This window comes from Zootoca vivipara, chromosome Z (genome assembly GCF_963506605.1).
Source record: "Zootoca vivipara chromosome Z, rZooViv1.1, whole genome shotgun sequence".
Lineage (NCBI taxonomy): Eukaryota > Metazoa > Chordata > Lepidosauria > Squamata > Lacertidae > Zootoca > Zootoca vivipara.
The window spans coordinates 11,403,573-11,415,394 of record NC_083294.1 but is presented as its reverse complement, the minus strand read 5'-3'; the positions used below and the strand labels follow the sequence as shown (position 1 = coordinate 11,415,394).

General features: G+C 44.5%; 1 protein-coding gene across 1 annotated transcript; it reads left to right on the top strand.

The window, feature by feature from the left end:
• Positions 1-311: 311 nt before the first annotated feature.
• On the top strand, positions 312-10,571 carry RABEPK (Rab9 effector protein with kelch motifs). Its single transcript, XM_035112874.2, has 7 exons — positions 312-527; positions 3,397-3,557; positions 4,658-4,810; positions 5,756-5,917; positions 6,199-6,348; positions 8,595-8,744; positions 10,287-10,571. The coding sequence occupies exons 1-7, from the start codon at positions 454-456 to the stop codon at positions 10,532-10,534; spliced, it is 1,098 nt and encodes a 365-aa protein (XP_034968765.1). The 5' UTR covers positions 312-453; the 3' UTR covers positions 10,535-10,571.
• The last annotated feature ends 1,251 nt before the right edge of the window (positions 10,572-11,822 follow it).

Here is an 11,822-nt window from a genome sequence, read left to right as displayed (position 1 = left end):
AGGGAAGGAAATGAGGCTTTTTTGCAGTCGCTCTCCAGGCAAAAAACAATCGATAGCCTTTTAAGCTATGGAGAGAGGTTATTGTTTTTGTTTGTTACTCTGTTGTGTATTTTTGTGTATTTATACTGTGAACAGCTCTGTGATCCTCGACTGGCTTGTGTGATGAAATGGGAAGAGATCTGCACATGCTCAGAAACGCTCTCACGTGGCCCTATCTCTTTTTTTAAAAAAAATAAGCGGGGAGAAAGGTATGCTGCACCGCAGAATGAATTGAGGAGAGAGAATATGCAATTTAAAAGTGTGCAGCAGCGGGGGGGGGGGGGTGTTACCGTGAAGCGCTGTCCGCTTGCACAGTAGCCACGCTGAGGGCGGAGCTGCTGGTCGTCTAGCAACGGACCCGGGGGCGGGGCGTCGGCTTTTTTTGATCTCGCTCCTCTCCCTCGGCCTGCATCCATGGGGCCGGAGCCGGGCTCACGGACGGCGCTGCTGGAGCTGAAGCCGGGAGGAAACCCGGAGGAAGGCAACTGGTGCGTTCTCGAGGCGGGGCATCAGTGCACGTGGGATGCAATATGAGGGAGTTGACGTGCAAAGTAAAACAGGGTGCGGGGAGGAGGTCAGTGCTGAACTGAGGCGTGGGCCCCCTGGATCCGCTTCAGCCTAGCTGGAAGGGGAAGCCATCGATCAGGGAGCTCTCCCTCCTGTGTCCCCCAGCAGAGGGGAATAGCCTAATGCAAAGGGAGTATTAACTTGCGGAAGGTGACATGCAATATGCAGTCAAACTCTGCCTGCGGCCAGAGGCTTAAATTAATAATAGCCCTTCCTTTACAAGGTTCTGCCTTCGATTTTTACTCCTGCCTCCAATTTTGCTTTCCTAGGTTGAATCTTAGACCGTAGGCTCCGCGAGGCAGGGCCCTGATCTCCTGCAGCCCTGTCAAATGGTCTGCATGCATCAGTGAGAATTCTTGCATTACTAATGAAAATGAATAAGTAAATACTTAAAAAAAGAAAGAATCGTTGTGTTTTGTAAAATAATCCAATAAAAGGGGGAAGACAACACCTACAATGTTCTAATGCTGCTTTTGACAGGTTTTTATATCAATTGTATTGCCATGTTTATTTTATATCTCATCTTTTATTCCAAGCTGCTCAAGGTGGCCCTCATAGTTCTCCTTCTTCCCGCTTTATGCTCAAAACAACCCTGTGAGGTAGGTTAGGCTGAGAGTGAAGTGGCTGACTCTAGGACACCCAGTGAGCTTCATGGCTAAGTGCAGATTTGGAATCTGGTTTCCCAGACCCCTAGTCCAACACTCTAACCACAACACCACACTTACATTTTGAATTGTAGTGTGGGGTATGGATCTTGTTTATCACTGTACGGAGTGGCAGCTCTAGTAATTTATTTATTGGTAGTATTACCTTATGGTTGTGTTGCAGCTCTTTCTTTTGGAATATGCAAACCTCAGTAAAGAACTAAATTTTAAAAAAGTTGTGCACATCAACCTCCCCCAACTGGTGCCCTCCAGATGATTTAAAGAACAATTCTTGTTATCCTCAAAAGAACATGACTGTACATCAGATTGCAGAAATCTGGTGTACCAGAGGGTGGGGATGCTATCCTGTATACTACTGTATATTACTGTATATTCCTGCGTATAAGACTACTTTTTAACCCAGGAAAATCTTCTCAAAAGTCGGGGGTCGTCTTATACGCCGCGTCGTATTTCTTATATGGCGAGTATATCCCAAATTCTATACAGTAGTTCCTCTACTTACGAATTTAATGTGTTCCGAATGCACATTCGTAAGTAGAAAAAAATTGTAAGTTGAATCCCATAGGAATGCATTGGGAGAAAAAAATTGTAAGTCGAAGCAACCCAATCTAAAAATTCGTAAGTAGAAAACATCCTATCTAAACTGCATCCAAGATGCCGAACGGAGCTCCATTCGTAAGTAGAAACATTTGTAAGTAGAGTTATTCGTAAGTAGAGGTTCCACTGTATTTTAACTGGAAAAGTTGGGGGTCGTCTTATACTCCCAGTCGTCTTATATGCCGGAATATACAGTATTTATTCATTTGCCTATTATAGTTATATCCCAGTTTCTCCCAAGTTGGGATTCAACATTTTGAAGCAGCATTATAAAATACAAAGTAATAAAAAACAAACTAGTTAGGAACAATAGTTTAAAATACATCAGAGCACATTTTGAGCCAGTAATTGAAATCCTGTTTGTCTTGACAAACAGCATCTCCTGGTCAGCATCTCCTGTACCTTAAGTTCCCAAAGGCCTTAGCCTGCTGGTGGAAGGATAACAAGGAGGGAGCTCATCTGACCTCTCTTGGGAGGGAATCCTATATAGGGGAGCAGCCACAGAAGGGACTCTCCTGTCACCAACCAAATGGGCTTCTGGTGTTGACAGAACAGAGAGAAGACAGTCTATGCCAAGAAGGTGCATTTCAGATCTTTTGGATGACAATGACTATGTTAGCTGGAGCTGTAGTCCCAAATACAGTGGTACCTCGGGTTTCAAACGCTTTGGGTTACAAACTCCACGAACCCGGAAGTAGTACCTTGGGTTGAGAACTTTGCCCCGGGATGAGAATGGAAATTGCGCACCGGCACCGGGAGGCCCTATCAGCAAAAGTGTGCCTCAGTTAAGAATGGTTTTGGGTTAAGAATGGACCTCCGGAATGAATGAAGTTCATAACCTGAGGTACCTGGAGGGCATCCATTTGGCAAACACTGCATAGCCTCTTCTGGTATGTGACCTCATGTAGGTAAAACAGCACCATCCACCCACAACAGGCTTGGAAGAGCTTGAAGTTTTTCAAAAGTTTAAAACTAACTTTTTTGAGGGGAGGGGGGGGGAGTGATTGGACCCAGATAAGGCAAAACAGCTCACTTAGGGCGAAATGTACACACTGAGCAAGGAATAATGACTGGCTTCTGAGAAGCAGGGAAGAGAAAAATTGGTGGTGGAATGGAGTATCCTGGAAGAGAGGCTGTCTGGCAGGGTCCATACTGCAGCATTTTGTTTCACTCCCCTCTTGTATCAATAAGGTTAGGGTATTCACAGTATATTGCACATACACCCTCAATCATCCATAGAACAGCCCAGCAAGGTTACCCAGCCTTGTTCTAACCCCATGTCGTAGATGGAGAGGCTGAGAGTGACTTCCCTGAGACTCTCTGACTGAGTTCATAGCCCTGGGTTACCCTGGCTCCCAGCTCATCCTAGTAGCTGCTACTCCATTTATTCATGTTTGTTTGGTGGTGTTTACTCCTGGGTAAGTGTGCATAGATAGCATTGCAGGCTTAAAGAGACATGCTCCATCTTCTGCTCCACATGGAACAGCAGCCTTGCTGAGATCCCTTTTTGCTTATTTCTCCATGCCAGGTATGCCCTTCTCCCACCTGGGGACAGTCCCTGTGCCCGTGTGGGGCAAAACTCCTTGTACCTACCACCTGCAGAGCCAGGCAGCAGGAAAGGGAAAGTCATCCTTGTCGGGGGAGCAGACCCAAGTGGCAGTTTTGCCGACTGCTACGTCATGGATCTTGGTAAGGGCTAGAGTGTCATTAGAGCAGGAAGGAAGCATATGATATGTGGCAGAATTCAGCTTCCCAAGCAAACTGCTTTTGTTTTTTGTTTGTAAAAAAAGCAAGTTTCTGGTCCTCATGGCTGCAATGCAGTAATTTTAGAACCTGGATTCATGGGGTTCTTTCTCCCTCTTTAGATGATGATCTGTATTACTTCACCAGGTTTCCAAATGTGGTAAAGGAGCCCTGTGGCATTTTGGTGCCCTGGACTTCTTCCAAAAAGCTCCGCCCTGATGGTGCCATTGCCATAGGGAAAGAGACCACGGGCCAAACTTGGCTCACCAGTCCACTCCATTTGGCCCACCACCCTTTAGGTGCCCACCCACCCTTTAGGTAAAGGTAAAGGGACCCCTGACTGTTAGGTCCAGTTGCGGACGACTCAGGGGTTATGGCGCTCATCTCGCTTTAGTGGCCGAGGGAGCTGGGGTACAGCTTCTGGGTCTTGTGGCCAGCATGACTAAGCCGCTTCTGTCGAACCACCGGAGCCATACCTATTTATCTATTTGCACTTGATGTGCTTTCAAACTGCTAGGTTGGCAGGAGCTGGGACCGAGCAACGGGAGCTCACCCCGTCGCGGGGATTCAAATCACCGACCTTCTGATCGGCAAGCCCTAGGCTCTGTGGTTTAACCCACAGCGCCACCCTTTACCTGACAGCAATTGCAGAGAGTGCTGCTGCTTTTAGGTCCTGCTTGTGGGCTTTACATTGGGGCATCTTGCTGGCCTCTGAGCAGGGGCAGACTTTGGCAATATTTGGTAATATGGTGCACTGAGTTATGACAAAATTTGGCACACCAAAATGGACCATCTAAATTTGGCTCTCCCTCTTTTGGCGCCCTATGTATGGGAAGCACCCACACTGCCCGAAATCAGGCACTGCTGTGAGAACAGGATGCTGGACTAGATGAGCCCCCTTTGGCCTGATCCTACTACATAGCTGCCAAGTTATCCCTTTTTTTAAGGGATATTCCATTATGCTGAATAGGCTTCCTCGCGAGAAAAGGGAAAACTTGGCAGCTATGTCCTACTATCGGGCTCTTACGTGTCTTTCTGGCTCCCAGATGCACACTGCTGGATGGCACCTGCCTGGAGGGGTCTTTTGCCGCGGTATGAGCATGCCACCTTCATTCCCACAAGCTGGCCCACGAGCCTCTGGGTGTTTGGAGGAGCCAGTGAAACTGGGAATAGGAATTGTGTGCAAGTTCTGGACCTCCGTGAGTATTAGTTATTTCCATTTTATTTTATTACTTCTTGGAGGTTTTTTTAAAAAGATTTCAAACATGCAGCTGTCCAATTTCTAAATTTATTCATATCCAATATTTGCATCCCACTATCCCACCAAGGAGCTCAGAGCAGCAAATATAGCTCTCCTGAGAATGCTTATCCTCACAACCACCCAGTAAGTAAGCTAGGAGAGAGTGATTGGTCCAAGATCACTTGGCCTTAGTCAGGGGGTTGAACCCTAGTTTCTCAGGACTTCGTCTAACAATCTTACCACTACACCACACTGGCTATCTGTTAGGTGATGAAAATAACAATACAGTAAAACTTATTTCAGAGTGGTAGCTGAGTTAGCATACTGCAGCAAAAACAACAGTGTCTTGTATCACCGTCTATATCTAATAAATTTATTGTGGCATCAGCTTTTGCACATTACAATCTGGCTTCTTTAGATGCATGAAGTATTATCCTGAGTTACTGCACTGGTGGAATTGTGAGAGCAGAAGGAAATAATATGTGGAGGTGGTTATAATTGTGTTTTAATAGTGGCCATTGACAGACACACAAAATGGTTGTTTATAACATCCTAACATCCAAGCCTTTGGTCAGCAAACTGGCACATGTAATTTGATTTTAAAACCCCAAAATGTTTCAGTTCAGTCCCTAACTTATAGCACTAAATCTCTTGAGGAACTACAGTTCAGTAGTTTCAAGTTCTAGTTTCTCTTTGACATTCCTTTGAATCAAAGTACCACTAAACTAGCCTTGCATTTAAGCACTTGCCTGGTAACCAAAGGGGACTAGGAATTGCATTTCTTTCTTACACATGTGACGTGTAATTCGCACCCACCCCCATTTTCTGTGCCTGTAATTTACTTGTGTGCAATCCCCAATTTTTCAATATTGTAGCTTACAAATATTTTTGTTTTCCACATTAGAAGCTGGAACTTGGATGAGCCCTAAGGTGATCGGCACTCCACCATCCCCTCGGACTTATCATACATCCTCAGCAGTGATTGGGGACCGTTTATATGTATTTGGAGGAGGCGATAAAGGAGTGGATCCAGTCAAAGACCAGCAGCTTCACATCTTTGACTCTGGTAAGCTTCCTCTGCTCTTGTGCAGATATTTCCCAAACCAAAGGTTTAGCTGATTCAGCAGCAGATGGAGCAAAGTAGGAGTTAAATCCTGTTAGTCCTACTTAGAGAAAATCCAACGAAATGGATAGACATGACTAATGTAGGCCTTTTAATTGCAATGGGTCTACTCTTACGTAAAACATAGCTAAATGCAACCCTAAGTGTGGGAAGCAGGGAGCAAAGCCCTTGAGGTACCATAGCTGTTGCTTCATCTTAATACATTTCTCTCTCGCCACCTGTAGCCACTCTGACATGGCTGCAACCAGAAGTTCGGGGTGACCCTCCTGCTCCCCGACATGGCCATGCCGTGGTGGCTGTCAAAAACAGACTCTACATACATGGCGGATTGGCTGGTGATACCTTTTTTGATGATCTCTTCTGCTTTGATACAAGTAAGTACTCAGTGCAAACTTGCTGGAAAGGAATTCTTATCTTCCCACCTTGCCTTAAAAAAAAAAAGCATAGATCTTTAGCTTTTAGAAGCTACACATTATAAAGCCTTAAAGGCTAAGAATGTGAGAAATACTGTAGGATCCTGATTACAGTTTCCACCTGCAGGCTGTGTTACTACAGAATTGTGGTACAGCCTTAAGAGGTGGTGTGGGGTAGTGGGTAGTGTTTGACAAGATCCAGAAAGATGGATGAGTGGCAGATGAAAATGATAGACTATGCAGATTTAGCTAGACTGACTTGCAAGATCCGCGACCAAGGAGAGACAAGGTTCCAAAAAGACTGGAGTAAATATGTGGACTACATGGAGAAAAACTGTAGAACTTTAAAAACACTTGCAGGATTGAAATAAATCCTACGAACTAACTGAAAAAATGACAATAAGGAACTGCAAAAAAGGAGTTAACAAGAAAACCGCATGAAGGGAGGGAGGGAAGTCACAGCTCGGCAGAGCAAGGCGAAAGAGGGAAATTTAAGATGTATTGTATAAAAGATTTGTTTTTTCTTTGTTTTGTTTTTTGTTAAAATTGAATAAAAATTATTTGGGGGGAAAAAGACAAGATCCAGAAAGATGAGGAATCAGGTCCCCACTCAGGTGGTTGGAGGGTGGATGGCAGTTAATGGATTGAGGTTGAATCCTGACAAGACAGAAGTACTGTTCTTGGGGGACAAGGGGCGGGCTGGTGTGGAGGACTTCCTGGTCCTGAATGGGGTTACTGTGCCCCTGAAGGACCAGGTGTGCAGCCTGGGAGTCATTTTGGACTCACAGCTGTCCATGGAGGCACAGGTCAACTCTCTATCCAGGGCAGCTGTCTACCAGCTCCATCTGGTACGCAGGCTGAAACCCTACCTGCCCACGGACTGTCTCGCCAGAGTAGTGCATGCTCTAGGTATTTCCCGCTTGGACTACTGCAATGCGCTCTACGTGGGGCTACCTGTGAAGGAGACCCGGAAACTACAACTAATCCAGAATGCGGCAGCTAGACTGGTGACTGGGGGTGGCCGCCGAGACCACATAACACCGGTCCTGAAAGACCTACATTGGCTCCCAGTACGTTTCCGAGCACAATTCAAATTGTTGGTGCTGACCTTTAAAGCCCTAAATGGCCTCGGCCCAGTATACCTGAAGGAGCGTCTCCTCCCCCATCGTTCTGCCAAACACTGAGGTCCAGTGCCGAGGGCCTTCTGGTGGTTCCCTCACTGCGAGAAGCAAAGCTACAGGGAACCAGGCAGAGGGCCTTCTTGGTAGTGGCACCCACCCTGTGGAACACCCTTCCATCAGATGTCAAAGAGATAAATAACTACCTGACATTTAGAAGGGAAGTTTTTTAAAAAGTGATTATTTAAAATTACAATTTAACAAACAAACAAACGCAAAACTAAACAATCGCAATGTGAATAAATCATAGCAAATATACATTTCTCCTGTTACTTTAACTTTACTTAAATACTTCCCATACTTCTCATTATACAATGTTTTGCTTCCTTTGTTCCACAGGTTTATATTTTGTGTTGTCTTTTCTTTCCTTCTATTTTTTGTTCTTATCAAGCTTATCTTTTGCAAACATCATTCTATTTCTGCTAGCAAAGAGTTGCTTGGATAATATAATTTTAAGTAACTTTTGTATATAACCCATTCTCTTGATACCTTTTGTGTTCAGGGAAGTTTTTTAATGTGTGACATTTTAATGTATTTTAATTTTTTGTTGGAAGCCACCGAGAGTGGCTGGGGAAACCCAGCCAGATGGGCGGGGTACAAATAATAATAATAATCTCACTGGGTGACCTTAGGTTAGGCATAATCTCTCAGTCTAACCTACTGTGCAGGGTTGTGAGGATACAAGGGATGAAAGGGGAGGATAACCGTGTATGCTGCCATAAGTTCCTTTATGGAAAGGCAGACATTAATGTGAAAAATAAATTCTATATCCCATTCAGCCTTTCTTTGATTCCTATTTTCCAGGCATTTCCCATCTGTTTAAGCCATCTCCCCCAATAATATTTGCTGTCATTACAACTAGAAACTTAACTTTGAAGTAACTGTCCCAAACCCTTTACCAAATTCATTTTCCTGTTGCAGAATCACTGGATGTGAATGCAGCCCTCTTATGTTTCAAGCTTAATTTGCTTAAGGCTTAAGCTTTGTACCTGATGAGCACTGATCTGGATTGGTTTAATGTGCTTGCAGCTGAAATGAAGTGGGAGACCCTGTCGGCTACTGGATCTGTACCAGCAGGGCGGGCAGCCCACTCAGCAGCTGTGTTTCAAGGCCATTTGTATATATTTGGTGGAATGGACCCAACAGGAGCACTGGACACAATGTATAAATATCACATAGGTGGGTGTTTCTTATGATGATGTCTTTGGTTAACTTCCATTGGGAACATTATACTGGGGAGTCCTCTTTGCGTATGTGCCATCGCCAGCAATTTTGAGATGGCAGCCCCAGCCATATAACTTCCCTGTATGGCAAAATTGACTTATCTGAAGCTAGTAGTGGGCTGAAGCTGATGGGAGCTGTAATCCAAAACAAAGAGTGCTTATGTGGCCTGTGATTATGTAGCATGACCCCCCCCCCCAGATTATAAATACTGTCACCACATACTAAAGGGAGTAGGAGTAGAACAGGCATCCCCAAACTTCGGCCCTCCAGATGTTTTGGACTACAATTCCCATCTTCCCTGACCACTGGTCCTGTTAGCTAGGGATCATTGGAGTTGTAGGCCAAAACATCTGGAGGGCCGCAGTTTGGGGATGCCTGGAGTAGAAGATCAGAGGTAGAGCTCACCTGTTGCATGAAAAAGGTCCCAGGCTCAGTCCCTTGAGTGTGCAGTTTTTAACAAGATGGAGAGGGAGGAGCATCAGGGAACAGGTGATATTGAAACAGATCTGCTTGCAACCCTGAAAAGCTGTGGTCAATTCAGAGTAGGCACACCTGGGCTATGTGTGCAAAAGAAATCTGATATGGAATAAGGCAGCTTCATGTTTATCAAGAGCATCTATAGCTCAGTGAAAGAGCAGGTGTTTTGCATGCAGAAGGGTCCCAGGTTTAATCCCAAATCTCCAGTTAAAAGGATCTTTTGCAGCAGGTGATAGGAAAGGGGCTTCTCTCTCCTCTCTCACTAGTGGAAACCTTGAGGAGCTGCTCTCAGTCAGTATTAGGCAGTAGTGGGCTAGATCAGGAACAATAATAATTTAATAATTTAGTAGTAGTAAATTAGTAGTAGGTGGGTGTTTCTTATGATGATGTCTTTGGTTAACTTCCATTGGGAACATTATACTGGGGAGTCCTCTTTGCGTACTACATAATAGTAATTTTATTATTTTTACCCAACACATCTAAACTTGTGGCTCTGCAATATGTTGCTGAACCCCCGCCCTTGGCCATGCTGGTTGGAGCTGATGAAAGTTAGGAATCCAGCAGCAGCTGCCAGGCCATGAGTTTCTTACTCCTGGTCTAGATGGGAATAGTTTGAAAGGTGCCCAAGAGCCACTAGGTGTTTCAGTGTTCCACAACACCCACAAGGCCTTTCTGGTCTAAATAGCCCCATACTGTTCTCAGTCAGGAGCCTGCAAACAGGAATTGTGTGAAACTGCAGTCTCCCCTTTTTGATTCCCAACAACTGGTTTGCCATATTCTCCATGAATCTTTCTTTGCTTTTAAAACCATACAAGCTGGCAGCCACCACTATTCCCATGTATGTCACTTAAAATGTTAAGAGGGAAGAGATCCCCAATATTTTCACTCCCTGTGTAGAAGCTTCAGGTCTAATTTTCCAGCTCTTTAAGATTGACGAATAGTGATGTTTTAATTTATAAGCAGCTGCTGCAATTCCTCGCTCCTTTTTTGCATAGTTTTCTATTTGTTTTTTAACTGCAGAAAAGGGACATTGGACAAAGTTGGAGTTTAAAACTCCTGTGCCTTCTGCTCGTCTGGACCAGTCTATGTGTGTTGTTCCGTGGAAAGTGTCTTCCAATGAGGACAGCAACAGGAAGGAAGGAGCTAGAGGCTCTAATGGAGACAATCTATCTCAAGGCTGCCCAGATGAACATTTGTGCTTAGTGTTTGGTGGAATGGATATTAAAGGGGAAATCTACAAAGACACTGCTGTAACTCTTCTTAAGTAAAATGTTTTAAATAAATGTAGTTGTTTAATAATCTAAATCTGCCACCCTCCTTGTAATGCAAGACAATCCACATTTTGTGTCAGAGGACTACAAATGAAGTGTGTGTGCATTTTTCTGCCTCTTGAAAGTTTCAGTGTGTCCAATGGCTGGAATGGCTGGGAAAGGAATACCAGTGAGTTGGCCTCCTTTAATGTAATCATTTCCTTAAATCAAATTTGGGTGGTTGACTGCTTCGTAGTAGTACATGGAAGTGAAATAAGACCCTCAGAAAATGAAATTGTAGTTTCTACAGGTTAAAGGTAAAGGTACCCCTGACCATTAGGTCCAGTCACGGATGACTAGGGTTGTGGCGCTCACCTCGCTCTATAGGCCAAGGGAGCCAGCGTTTGTCCAGACAGCTTCCGGGTCATGTGGCCAGCATAACTAAGCTGCTTCTGGCAAACCAGAGCAGTGCACAGAAACACAGTTTACCTTCCCGCCAGAGTGGTACTTATTTATCTACTTGCACTTTGACGTGCTTTTGGTGGGCAGGAGCTAGGTCTGAACAATGGGAGCTCACCCCGTCACGGGGATTTGAGCAGCCAACCTTCTGACTGGTAAGCCCAAGAGGCTCAGTGGTTTAGAACACAGTGCCACCCACATCCCTAGTTTCTACAGGTACTGAACCCCAAATAGTGCTCTCCTGCCAACAATGGGATGAATCAGGATGTGTTAGATGAAGCTAGTAAGAATTCGTGCTGGAGGATTCAGGATTGGACAATTTCCCATATAACAGATTTACTGCACATAAACAGTTCAGTACAGATAGGCAAGTACCATTAACTCCTAAGGGCACACAGCTTTTGCAAATGGGCAGCAGATTGCAATTAACACACAGGTTATTGGCTAAGTGGTTTCATTGCATTAGCTTATGTTGACAAAAGAGCCAGACAGCTTGAATATTAAATAAGCAACACATCATGGCTCTCGCACAGTTAGTTATGGCAACTAAAACAGTAGGTGGGCTGCTTTTTGTGTGATCAAGCAAACAAACTTCAGAGTTGAGCAGCTGATAAAGCTAGGGATTAAGTTATCCAAAATCATCTCCCTTGTGTACTTGGTCCAGCCTTTCTTAGCTTCTCTCTTGTATATTTCTGAGCCTGAAATTACTTAAATTATTCAGAGATCCAGCTTGATATATTCTGACCTGGCACAATAATGCACATCACTTTTAATCTAGAAACAAAAGTTGTAAACATTAAGGACCACTAGATGACCCTGAGGGTATCTTCCAACTGTACAATTCTAA